The 13,491-nt window shown below is 46.5% G+C and overlaps 1 protein-coding gene across 3 annotated transcripts in view; it reads right to left on the reverse strand.

Annotated features, from left to right (window-relative positions):
• Positions 1-7,034: 7,034 nt before the first annotated feature.
• The window catches only part of SLC25A13 (solute carrier family 25 member 13), a 100,743-nt gene continuing 94,286 nt past the window's right edge, over positions 7,035-13,491 (reverse strand). For all 3 annotated transcript variants that reach the window (XM_075082886.1, XM_075082885.1, XM_075082884.1), the window contains 4 exons: positions 13,211-13,349; positions 9,301-9,459; positions 9,131-9,221; positions 7,035-8,252 (listed from right to left, as the gene is read on the reverse strand). In XM_075082886.1, the coding sequence (XP_074938987.1) occupies positions 8,063-8,252; positions 9,131-9,221; positions 9,301-9,459; positions 13,211-13,349 (579 nt within the window). In that variant the 3' untranslated portion in view covers positions 7,035-8,062. The remainder of the gene's footprint in view (positions 8,253-9,130; positions 9,222-9,300; positions 9,460-13,210; positions 13,350-13,491) is intronic.

Below are 13,491 nucleotides of genomic sequence, written 5' to 3' on the forward strand. Positions count from 1 at the left end.
GCAAGCAGGTGCTGTCACTGGGGAGAAGAGGTGGGTAGCTTGCAACCCTTCAGCCCCGTATGGTAAATGCACATCTGAAAGTGTGGGGACGCTGTGCGAGAGTATGCTGTGCTGTAAAGGGAAGGGTTTTAATCGATGTTGTCTCCCATTCATCATAACCAGTGCAGTGAAACCAGTTGGCAAATTCGCTTCCACCTTTTCCATATTACCGGTCAGGTTTTGGAACCTAAAGCGGGGGGCTGCATGTTCACCTTCCAAGTTCTCCCTACATTATGGCATTAATAGCTTGCAAAATGGTTTTAAGAGCAGCCTCAGAAGACCTTCAGCATTTGCTGTTGTGTGCAAATGAATACGACCAAAGTCCCTCTTTTTATTTTTCTCTCTTTTTTGAGTGGGGTTCAGCGGTACACAGAGGGAACAAGGAAAGGATCCAGATTTCCACAGAAATGACAAGGTTTGTATATAGAGAGCAACAACATGAAGGGCCATTACACGCAGCTGAAGCAGACGGAAGAGCACCCAACAAGAGGCATTTACTCCCCTTCTGCTGGTCATGACTGCCATGAGGTGGAGCTTCTATTGCTGCCCTGCCAGGAATCTCCAACAGGTTTTTTTGTTTGTTTGATTTTCCTACTGCTAAACAAATAGCTCCACCTTACTGGCTTTCCAAAAGAGCCTGTATGACAAGCTGTTCCTTAGAATCTGCCTGGTAGGGAAATAACATCTGTTGGAGGGACAACGCAGCAGGGCATAAGCAATCCACGAGGTTCCTGGAATGTGTTGCTGAAAACTTCCTTCTCCAAGACACAGAGGAGCCAACAAGGAGAGGTGCTATGCTGGACCTTGTTCTCACCAACAAGGCGTGGCTGGTGGGGAATGTGAAGCTCAAGGGCAGCCTTGGCTGCAGTGACCGTGAAATGGTGGCGTTCAAGATCCTTAGGGCACCAAGGAGGGTGCACAGCAAGCTCACTACCCTGGACTATAGGAGAGCAGACTTTGGCCTCTTCAGGAATCTGGTCGGTAGAGTACCATGGGATAGAGCCCTGGAGGGAAGAGGGGCCCAAGAAAGCTGGTTAATATTCAAGGATCACCTCCTCCAAGCTCAGGAGTGATGCATCCCCACAAAGATTAATTCAGGCAACAGTGCCAGGAGGCCTGCATGGATGAACAAGGAGCTCCTGGACAAATTCAAACACAAAAAGGAAGCCTACAGAGGGTGGAAGCAAGGACAGGTAGCCTGGGACAAATACACAGAAATTGTCCTCTGCAGCCAGGGATCAGGTTAGGAAAGCTAAAGCCCTGACAATTAAATCTGGCTAGGGACGTCAAGGGCAACAAGAAAAGCTTCTATAGGTACATCAGTGAGAAAAGGTGCAGACTAGGGACGATGTGGGCCCTCTCCAGAAGGAAACAGGAGACCTGCTTAGCTAGGACATGGAGAAGGCCAAGGTACTCAATGACTGTTTTGCCTCAGTCTTCACCAGCAAGTGCTCAAGCCACACCACCCAAGTTGAAGAAGACAAAGGCAGGGACTGGGAGAATTAAGACCCAGCAGTGTAGGAGAAGGTCAGGTTCAAGACCATCTAAGGAACCTGAAGGTGCACAAGTCCGTGGGACCTGATGAGGTGCATCCATGGGTTCTGAGGGAACTGGCAGATGAAGTTGCTAAGCCACTATCTTGTTTGAGAAGTTGTGACAGGCTGGTGAAGTTCCCACTGACTGGAAAGGGGAAACATTTTTGAAAAGGGGAAAAAGGAAGGCCTGCGGAACTACAGGCCAGTCAGTCTCACCTCTGTGCCTGGCAAGATCATGGGGCAGATCCTCCTTACAATGATGGTAAGGCACATGGAAAATAAGGATGTCACTGGTGATAGCCAGCACGGCTTCACTAAGGGCAAATCGTGCCTGACAAATTTGGTGGCCTTCTACACCAGCGTTACAGTGTTGGTGGATAACGGAAGAGCAACTGACATCATCTACTGGACTTCTGCAAAGAATTTGGCACTGTCCCACATGACATATTTGTCTCTAAATCGGAGAGACGTGGATTTGGTGGATGGACCACTTGGTGGATAAGGAATTGGCTGGATGGTCATGCTCAAAGGGTTGCAGTCAACAGCTCAATGGCCAAGTGGAGACCAATGACGAGTGGCATTCCATTGGGACCAGTGCTGTTTAACATCTTTGTCAGTGACATGGACGGCAGGATTGAGTGCACCCTCAGCAAGTTTGCCAACGATACCAAGCTGTGTGGTGCGGTCGACACACTGGAGGGAAGGGATGCCATCCAGGGGGACCTTGACAGGCTTGAGAGGTGGGCCTACGTGAACCTCACAAAGTTCAACAAGGCCAAGGGCAAGGTCCTGCACATGGGTTGGGGCAATCCCAAGCACAAATACAGGCTGGGCAGAGAATGGATTGAAAGCAGCCCTAAGGAGAAGGATATGGCATGTAGTGATAGGACAAGGGGTAATGGCTTTAAACTGCCCAGAGAAGCTGTGGCTGCCCCATCCCTGGAAGTGTTCAAGGCCAGGTTGGCTGGGGCTTTGAGCAACCTGGTTTAGTGGAAGGTGTCCCTGCCCATGGCAGGGCAGGGTGGAACTAGACAATCTTTAAGGTCCCTTCAAACTCAAACCATTCTTTGATTCTACAATAAATACAAAGTTATCCTTTACTTTCAGCAAAGAGAAAGCATCTTCTCCAGGTTCTTTTGCCTACAAACATCCAAGCAGCAGAAGATCATTAAGAGTACGCCCCATGCTCTAGCACTGCCAGGACGCTGCCATGTCTGCGCTGAGCATGGAATGAGGTAGAAATAGCCTGGCTCTACTTGTTGACTACTTGCAAAGTGAGCTTTCCTTGAAGGACAAAATCTGTGTGCTCAGGCTGAGGTGGAGAGCGCAGCATAACTGGAAGGGTAAGAAAGAGCAAACCCAAGCAGGGGAGAAGCAGGCAAGTGGCACTTGAAGGTGAGCAACGTGGGCTAAGGGAAAGGCTAACTTGATGTTTAGGATGGAGGAGAGGAATGTGAGGTGGATGTGGAAGAGACAACTGTCCTGTGCTTGATGAAGGGAAGACCAGAGCCTCGCTTGATTTCAGTGCCAAGGATGAAAGCTGCAACCAACACAAGTGAGAGGCAGAGGAATGGCGTGGCCAGGGGCTTCAGATTTGTTCTGAAAGGAGCTGCAAAAGGACACGGAGAGACATGGCAGGTGGCACTGGGGGTGGGAGCTGAAGGCATTAGCTAAAAGGGGAAGCAGGGTTACTTCACCTTCATGACAGGTGCTCTGCTCAAGATACCCCCATAGTAACAAAGATGATGATGGCCAGGGCACGCTGAAAGGGCATGTGCACAGCATTGGCCAACCTAGAATCTGGGCAGGACACACAAAAACCAAGCGTGGGCTGGAATGCCAGACCCGTCATGTAAATAATAGCACTTGAACTAAGATGATGTTTGAAAGGTGAAAATTAAATGGGCTACCTCCCAAGTCTGAGAGCAGCACAGACATCTCCATGCAGAGGCCATCAGAGCAAGTGTTCGCTGCCTGAGATCAGGCTCAGCAGAGTTGCCTCAAGCTTGTCACTTCAACGAGAGAAGGCATGCAGGCCGAATGGTGCTGGGCCACAATGATTCAGGAGCTGCAGCATTTTCCACAGGGTACTCAGCAGTGCTCCATGGTGAATCTTCCAAGATGAAAGGTACTTCCTCCTGGGTCTCAAAACCAACACCCCAAGCATTTGCTACTTCTGAAAACACAGGAGCCCCAACCACATCCTGGAACATCACGAGCTCTTACTGCAAACGACAGCCTGCATCTCTAGTGCTACAGAAACAACTGGGAATGGGTTCCTTCACACAAGACTTATGGGAAAAGCTCTCAAGAGCTTTACCAACCTTAGAGATAAAGCAAACAGCAGAAGACTGGAAACCCCTCACAGAGCAAGATGGCATACCACGTGGAGTGGGAAGGTCCCCACTGACCAGTGACAGACTCTGCCATCACCAGGGCAGCATCACTACTGATGAAGGACTCGGCACCTAATGGTGCCTCTTCCAGGAGTAGCAGCCCGTCCGCAGGAAGCTTACAGGACTGGTTCTCCTTCAAGGTCATAAGCAGAGCTACTTCTGTAGTAGCACCACCATGCCTGGTACACACCAGCTGGACAGCCTGGGGTGGGAGCAAGCACAGAGGAAGGCCAGGCAGCCCTCTGCAGTGTAATTGGAACAACTGGAACATAACTTGCAAGCAACGGTAGTGCTTCCCAGGGTGATGAGGAGTACTGCAAGGAGCAGTAAAAATGATGAATATGCATCTTAAAATGCCATTTCTGTCTGAAGGGCAACAGACACTGTGATGACACCCTCGCGTTCAGCACTGGGAGAGGCTGCCCGTACTCATGCCCTGAGCTCTCCCCTGCCCACTGCGCAGAAAACAACAGCCCTGTGGCACGTGGCGTTAACGAAACCACTTCATTCCAGGCTGCTTCTGTGTTATTTGCTGTGTTTGAAGCTTTCTGGAGACACTTAAAATATGACTGTCTTGAGATTATTTCTATATTCTCCACCATTAAATAACTTACAAATGAGCACTGTCTCTGGAAATCATCTTCTAGCTTACGCAAAAATGCTGACTATTTCAACCAAAAACAGAGTCTGAATTTCACAGCAGTGTTTAAACAGCAAGGTTGGCCAGTTCCCGTTCGTCCCTCTGCCATGTGTGTGCTGGAGAGCTGAGCAGCTCAGCGGTAAGCAGCGTGCCATGTGTGTACTTCGTGGAGCGTGGCAGGACATTTCCGAGCACGCTGTCACCTCCTAAGGAAGATGCAGGGCAGTTTGTCAGGTTTTGTATTTTTAGCAGGTTTAAAAAAAACCTGCCCAAGTTATTTTTGAAGCCTGCGGTATGTTTGCTCACAAAAGCGTCCCTGCAAACTGTCAATATTAAGTCAGCTTAAACCCAACCCATTCCCCAGGGACCAGGCAGAAAAGCATCCCTCAGCTTCCGCTGCACCGAGAAGCACAAACAAGGGGTAACTGCTTCAGTGACACCCCCAGCCCGCTCTCACGCTGATCGGTAACATCACCAATATTTGATCATTTCTTTTTGCTGCAAGTCCTGCCAAACAAGGTTACATTTTATCCCATTCCTCCCACACTTTGCATAACCCACCCAGAAACCCGAAGAGGAAAAACAGCTAAACATTGTCCTCAGGGCCCTTTGTTTGTTTGTAAGGCAATCTGACAATTTCTTGGCCTGTAAGCTTTTCAGAGCAGGAATGCATCCTTTTGTGTCTGGAGGAAGCCAACTGTGGGCACAGATCTTCCCCAAGACCTCTGGGCAGAGCTATAGCACACTTCCAAACGTTTTGAACTGGGCTGCATGTTAACGAAGCAGCTGCAGCCTCTCCAACCCTTCTGCCCCTGCCTCCATCCTCTACTGGCCCTGAAAAGAAGAGCAGAAGAACTGAACAACACCCCAAAAAAGAGTTACTGGGGAAGGAAGGGGGGGTGTCTGTGTGTCTGTACGGTGTCTCAGTCCAGCCTTGCTCATCTGCCTGCCAGGGAGAAGATGAAGGCTGAGGCCTCCTGAGATGGACCTGCCCTAGGAGAGCTGTGCCTGAGTCTTGTCCCTGGGCCGGGAGCTTTGTCCCTTCATCCCTGGAATAAAGGATAAGTTATAAATATACTGCCAGGCCTGGGAAAGAGAGGGCACCAGCAGACATCGGTCTGAGTTATGATTTGCTTTGTAAAACACAAGCAATGGTCTTTATCACATGAGCCAAGAAGTTGTGCAAGTCTTACAATAGCCCAGCTCTAATTCCTCTTCCGTTCCCGGCTGTGAGGCCCTGGCTGCGTTGGGGTTCAGCGTTAGGCAGCAGAGGGATGTGCGCTGGCTGGCGGAGCCTGGCTGTCCCTCTCCAGGCTGTGCGCACGAGGAGGGAGCGGCTGCTGGCTTAACCCATGCACGTGGCCAGGCGCTTCCTCTGCCGGACCACGGGGAACGTGCAGCTCAGTCCTCAGACACCTTCCTGAGCTGCTCACTTTCCACAGAAACCCTTGACAAGGTACGTCAGGCAAAAGTGAGGCATGAAGTGTAAAATCGGCTCCTAAATAGCCTAAAATCTCAAGTGTCAAGCGCAGGCAGCTCCCAGTGAGAAAGTTTAACTTTTATGACAAGCCTTAACCAAAAATCCTGACAGTTAATTCTGCAGTAGTACAAGGGGCAGCTTTTTTTTTCCGATTTCTGAGATGAAGGAGCTGTCATTTGGGGAGACTCAGATATACAGGGTTGAGAGGTAGCAGCCGGCGGCTGTCAGAGCCCAGCGGAGTCTCTGCGCACTGGTTTAGCCAGACGCCAAGGCGCAGCAGCAGGCAGATGTCATCTCCCCTCGCTTTCACGTGCATGAGGACTGCAGATGCTACTCCTGCCACGACTCCATTTCACCGGTAACTTCAAAAATGCAGATTAGTCCAAGAGAATAATTTTCAAGATGACCCAAACACAAACACAATAACAGAGTGATTTCCGTTTCAGCATTTCCACAAGTTATAGTACAGGAGTGTGATACGGCATACCTAACTCATTCTCCTGCAAAAATACTGCACCTATGCATTCCCTCGGTTTACAGTCAATATTGAAGGCCCCCATCCCCCACCGCAAGAAGACAAGCAAGACCAAATTCTTCCTGGTCTTAAGAGGTATCACAGAAGACACCCAACAGTACCTTCAGCTGGCTAGGTAGTCAGACTGGTTGTAACACATTAACCTCCCCCCAAAAGTAAAGGTCAAAATATCGAAGCTTATTCCAATCCTGGTTTTTGACGGAGGAAAAATGTCTTTTTTTCAGTGACACCTACACCAACAGATGTCTTTTCTACACAGGGGAATTCAGGTAATTTGTTCTCAAGCTGGAAGTGTTTTTATAGCCTACATGTCCAAATACTAACTTCATCTTAACCTAACTTTATAACTGAAGTTGGACAAGACAGTTGATGTACTACGCTTCTTCCGTAACAGAGTACCATGTGTGCATCTGTTTGAAAGGTTTATTTCTATCTTCATAAATACATCATTTTCTAAACACTGTGCAAGGCACCCAAAAATTAAGTAAAATCTTTTCTTTTAGAGTATTTTAATCTCTTTTGACTCAATGAAGTAAATAAGAATCTGAAACCACCTATTTGCCAATTACAAGCCAGCAGTTAAGGCAGGTACCATTGATACAGTGCATGAATTTTCTATTGCAGTTATTTAAACAAGCAGCGTTTTACTATAGAAGTGCATATATGAACTGAATTCCAAACACCAGCAACCCAAGATAGGCACCTAGTTATGAAATTTCCTTGTATGTGTAGTAGAATGCCAAAAGTTCTGCCATAAAGTGCAAAGACTATGGACAATAACACTTTCTTTTGAGCATTTTGATACCAGTAACATAATACAACGGCTAAACATTTATAAATGTGGTTTCCATTACAAAAACATGTTCCACATAAAAGCTTCATAATACAAGCCAGAAACAGAACTTGTGCGTGTACATATTTATAAAGTTGAAGCTGTACTGGCATACTTAGGTACCGGGTATACATTTGCTGACCTCTACAGACACGCACTAAGTTTATAACCATTTTACATGTACAGTCAGAATCATTCCGCTTTGAGCACCGTGATATCCACTGAGTTTTTCCATTTGAGTGACGATGTGCGACATCCGCCCTGGTGATCCACAACCGAGCATTGCCTGTAAGATGATCTGGTTCACAGCTCTCACCCAGCCCTCCCCAATAAACGGAACCTAAAATTAGTGTCTTCCCAACACAAGCACATGTCAGATGTGGACAAATACATTCATGGTCCCAAACTTAAAACAACTGGTAAGAATTTCACAGTGATCTGGTTAAGGAAGCACAAAGACAAATGATTACGTTTAAGATGAAAATTGCCTTAAAACTCAAATGAAGCTAAGCTGTTATATGATGAGAAGCTAAAGGAACAAAGTATTAACCAATTAGAAAAGTGGCTCTTTCCCAACTAATAACAAAAAGCCTACAGCAATAAACTTAGGGTCCTACTGCTGCAGCAGCCTTTGAGGTAGGTGGCGATGGCTTAAACCGAGGTAGGTAAAGTCCAAACTTGTTTTCAATCCCTGCAAAAGTGGCAACTGCCAATTTATAACCACCAACATGGTCAGGGTTAGGAGCAGGGAGCGTGATCCTGGATTTAGGAACGGGCTCTGATCCGGCTGGTTTTCTGCAAAATAATGAAAATAATAAATTAATTTCCAGAGAGTAAAAGCAGTATGCCCAAAATCTCCTCCATAAACTAAGCTGAATGAGACATCTGAGCGTACGTAAGTAACTAAAATAAATGCTACAATGTAATGAGAAATACCCTGGTTTAAAACCTTCCAGAACAGTTAGGGGCCTTCGTGCTGATTGTGTATGGTTAAATCCAGATAAAATTTGTAGTGCGTTCATCAGCACTGCAGCGTGGGGGAGCAGGGGTTCACAAGTCTGCCACAGCGCACAACCAATCCAGGAACCTAGTGGAGTTCAGTTAATGTTTGGCTTTCAAAAACTACTGTCCCCAAAGCTTTGTAAATGGTCTGCAGCTGCTCCTGGGATCACATTTAACAGCAATCTGCACATCCATCTGCATCGTCAACAAAGACAGGAGGCAGAGCTGAAGCTCCAACAAATAGGTTTTGGACTTAGCGACACCTTTAGACTTTCTTGGATGTCAAATACCCCGCCTAATCAGGGGCACAGCTCCTCTACCAAACTAATGAGGACTAATGCAGAGTGTATCCTGACCTGGCAGGCGTCACTTTTCCCCTGCAGTTATATCCCCAGCCCATTACTTAGCCTCTCACTGTCTCTGTTTACACTAATGCAGGTCACCAGCTTGAAATGGTGGTATAAAATATGGTAAAGCCTTGCTGTGAAACAGGTACCAGAATATCATCCTAGCCTCCACCAGTGCAGTGTGGTTTAAATAGTATTTACAAAGCCTTTGCAATGTGTCCTCTGTAATACCAAGGCCCTGAGACTGGCACAGGAGCAGCAAGACCTACACAGAACCAGGTGCAGCGTCAGGGTCCCAGGCAGATTCAGACACCACATACTTACACTCCCCCAAAGTCCACGTAGAACCATCTCTGCAGTAGCTCGTAAGTCACTAGAGTTACACCAAACTGAGGAGAAGATCGAAATACACGAGCTTGAAAGAAAAAAGAAGAGTTTCTAAGTGACAAAACCCACAAGTAGAAATCACTTAGTAATCAAAATCTCTTACACACCTCCTGCTCCCTTCCACAGAGCCTTCGGACCTTCCTCTCGAAGGATCTTCAAAAAGCAGTCTACAACGCCGCTGTAGGTGGTCTGTCCTGCCCGGGCTGCCACCTGTAGCCTTGTTTTGATCACATCTGCAGGGGTCACCAGAGAGGCTGCAGGCATTCCTACACAACACAAAAATCATCAGTGGGTACCACCGACTTGTCACATATGCTACACACCTCGTTTACGCAGGGGTGACCATGCCTTCTGTCCTTGCATCAGGAGAATCCAGCCACACTTGATTTAAGCAGAAGCTGAGAAAGAGAACGAGCAACGAGAGGCAGCCGTTGTGGACGTGGCTTTGCTGAGAGAGAGCTTCTCCTAGAGGAACAACCATATCACATGCTTCCTGCCAAGCAGGGAGGCACGGGCTGGAGTTTTCAGCGCTAACCAGAAACTTGCATAGTTAATAAGCACAAAGTTTTTGGAGGTGAGGTCGATCTTTCCCTTTCCTTTTCACGCCTCTCTGTGGTTCCTGGCATTCTGGTTGCACACTGTGCTAGAATAGCCTGTACGTGCACACGCACACCCCCCTCACACAGCAATGTCACCGAGAAGCAGATAACACCATGCAAGCTCAGTACGGCGTGACAGCTAAGGTTTAAAAAAAGGGTCATACTTCTCATTAGGAATGGCAGACTGCTCAGCTGCAAAGCCACAGCTGACATCCTCAGCACAACACTTGGAGGAAGATTTAAATTTACTCTGGCAGATAATCAACTGAAAGCAAAAAATACCAAATTACCAATGGGTGGTATTTCTAAAATCATTCCTATCCAAACTGGGACTGCCCGTGTTTAGAATTGAAAAAAAAAGCCAAAAAGAAAAGCAACGAGACTGCACCCAGAAGACACTGTCTCTTATGGTTTTATTACTTTTCCATTCTGCATCTGTTCCAAACCAACTTGGTCAGATGTAGATGCATAAATCTCCTTTGCTTTTTTTTTTTTTAGGCTTAATAATTCTGTAACAACTTTTGTCCAAACCAGCATGGTCTGGCTACAAGCACCAGAGCACCCTTCCTGCAGACTGCTCTGAGAGATGTAAGTATCACCAAAATAAGAACTCCTCTTCCTCTCATGGACCCCCCCAAAATAACGCACGAGCTGAATTTGCACAGTGGTCAGTCTGGCAGGCAAGTGCTATAACCCAGTAAAGGTTTCTGATCTCCAGAAATGTTGAAATTCCTCTTTGCTTAGCCTTACCCACACCAGGATATTGGTGAGTCTTCAATTTAAAGCTGGACTTCTGTCCTTCAAAAGCCAACCAGTGTTTTCAAGGAAAACCAAAGGACATACTTAGAAACAATTCTGCTTACTACACGCTGACTTCCATCTCTTTATTCCTCATTCCCTATTGCTGAGGATATTCTGCAAAGATGTTTTTAATCCTGTTTTTAGGAACTATGTGTACAGGACAAAAGACTTTACAGACAAATAAAAATTTACAGGTTGCTCCTGTGAGGAGCTTACAATCAAAATGAGACAAATGGCACAGCAGGAGCTGACAATAAAAAAGAGGAGCGAGGGAGGAGAAGGAAATTCATGGCGGCAATAAGCAGATGGAGCAAATTAAGGAGAGATCCTGTAGCTGATATTAGAATCATCTCAGAAAAGGCTGTGGCACAACAGGTTGAGACATCTGGTGAGCAGTGAAAGCCAGAAGCAGATCAAGCTAGGTAACGTGAATGTTGCATGTGTCCCTAACAACAATGAAAAGGAAGAAAATATGCTCAGCACAAGCAACGCCCACTGGCAAAGTGCGCAGGTGCGCATCTGAGCACGGCCAGCTTGAACATCCTGGCACCATGGGGCTGTGGAAAGGTGGAGTTTCCCACGCCCGGTCAGAGCTCACGGACACGTCTGAAGTCCAGTGGCCAGGTGAGATCCGCCGGCCAGAGCAGAGACATCAGCCCAGAGACCAAGCCAGCGTTTCAGAGGTGGTGGGGTTTTCGTTTTGTCTTCCCCTTGACTTTCTTGTGGCAAAACAATGGACACATATGCCCCTACCACACTTTACTTGTACCCAATAAAAGAAATGCCTTGTTTTTGTAAACAGTATGATGAGTGTTGTATCTTTAACACTAATTTGCTCATGAGAGTTAACCTAGGATGGGATTCACAGGAAGCACTGGATAAAATTCACATTATAGCTAGTTTGGTAAGCCATATCAGCAACAATAAAGACTGCTTCTGTGCCTGAACTTCAAAGGGATGGTTATCTCAGTCTACAATCACCTGACAATGGCTAGAAAGAGAAAAATAGGAAAATCTAAGAAATTACTTGGCTTAAAAATGCCAGCTTATGTTTCAAGTCTGTAAATATGATCTAAAGTTCAAAAATTGTTCTGTTCCATTAAAATTGGTGAGAAATAAGCTGGCTGTAAGCTCCTGTTGGGGGTCCTGGAGGCTGGTGCTAGTTTGGGGTGGGGGAGGGGAGGGGAAAAGGGTTTTTAAGTACCAGTCATTTGAACACAGCTGGTTTTCCTAGTGCTAGGTCAATTTCTCTGGACTACGAGCTACTGAATACAGACCAAACCCAAAGAGATGAAGCTATATGCTTCAACAAGACAGACTGTCAGGCTTTGCCTATATCCTAAGCCCAGATACTGGCTATAAAAGGTCACTGGCCCTTCAGGAGACACAGCCCCATGCATAATCTTGACCAAGAACAGTTTCCCCAGGGAGAAGAAAACTTAGAATTAGATGAGAAAACATAGCTAAACCACCAGCCACCTATCTGTACTGGATTCCTGCCATTCCATCATCTTTCTCACCCAGCAGGTAGCAGCAGCCTGTCAGGGGTGGAGGAAGAACTTGGGTGCAGCTCAGAGAGACCAAGCAGTCAATGAACACAATGGAAATACCCGCTGATGGGAGCCCTCCTGCTTGCTACACACTCCCAAAAAGGTCTTGTTGCACAAATTTTCAAGCTCGTTTGCTTCCTGAAGGCAAAACCTTGGACACAGCAGGAGCGGGACTCTCAGGCTGCTCTCTCCAGGAGGCAGCTACCAAATGGTGGTCCCCTTTGGGTGTACAAGCTGGGTGCTGTGCCAGGGACCAGCTACGCAGCAGACACAAAGGGAAGCTTAGGCTACAAAGTATGTCTCTGTCTTTTCCCTTAGGCTCTCAAGCTCTCAAGTTAAAAGCATCTGTGACAAGTTAAGCATGATTTGGCTTTCCTATCCACTATGTAGCAGACTAAAACAAGCAAGTGCTCAAGATCACACTCAGCATCTCTGTCATATCTGGATACGCTAGCAATCAGCAACCTGAAACACAGGCACAACAGAAACATTTTCAAGATTTTGTTTTGTTTGATATAAAAAATTGTATCTATTTTGTTTAATATAAAAAAATTGTTATATCCCCACAAAGCCAAGTAACTGCATGGGATACTGTGGGTAGCAATTAACTGTCATCATTTTGTCACAGGCTATGTCATTGTGTTTGGAGAGCTGTATTGCCAGCATGGCCTTTGGACTCCACGTACCAAAATGAAAGATTCCTCTGATCATAAAGAATTTCACAAATGCCATGATTTTATTTATAAACCATTTCAACAAAACTTTACCAGTCAGCCAGCCACAAACAAAAACGGTGCAGTAACTTCACAAAGTACGACGACACATGATGAGAAAACATCAGCATTTAAATCTTTCCCTTTGTTTTTACTCCTGAACATTGTGATTATACCAGGAACTTACAGTATCTTTAACATCAACTCACTCTGCAGCATGGTGGCTTTCTGGTTTTTGGGCACAAGGTTGCAAAATACGTACAGTTCTTCTGAGCTTTCCATAGTTCTCACTGCCATAACTATTGCACTGCAGGTGCGACGTAGTGGCATGCAAAAAGAAATCCGGGCACTCACCAGCTATTGATCCAGCCAAGAGCAGATTTCCAGGGCTGACCCTCCCATCTTCATTTGCAAGTGAAGCTTTCAAATGAGCGTAACAGGGGAAGTAAATGGCAGAGAAGGGGATGTCACGCAAAAAGCACGCCTTAGCACCCTGTGTTGAAAAAGAGAACAAGTTCTGAGAACGAGCAAATTTAACATGATGAACTATGAACACCAGAGGAGAGAGCAACATTGTATTTTTTTGTTTTGTTGCAAAGGACTTATAGAAAAAGCAATCCTTCACTCAGAATTTG

The sequence above is a fragment of the Phalacrocorax aristotelis genome, chromosome 2, assembly GCF_949628215.1.
Source record: "Phalacrocorax aristotelis chromosome 2, bGulAri2.1, whole genome shotgun sequence".
Classification (NCBI taxonomy): Eukaryota; Metazoa; Chordata; class Aves; order Suliformes; family Phalacrocoracidae; genus Phalacrocorax; species Phalacrocorax aristotelis.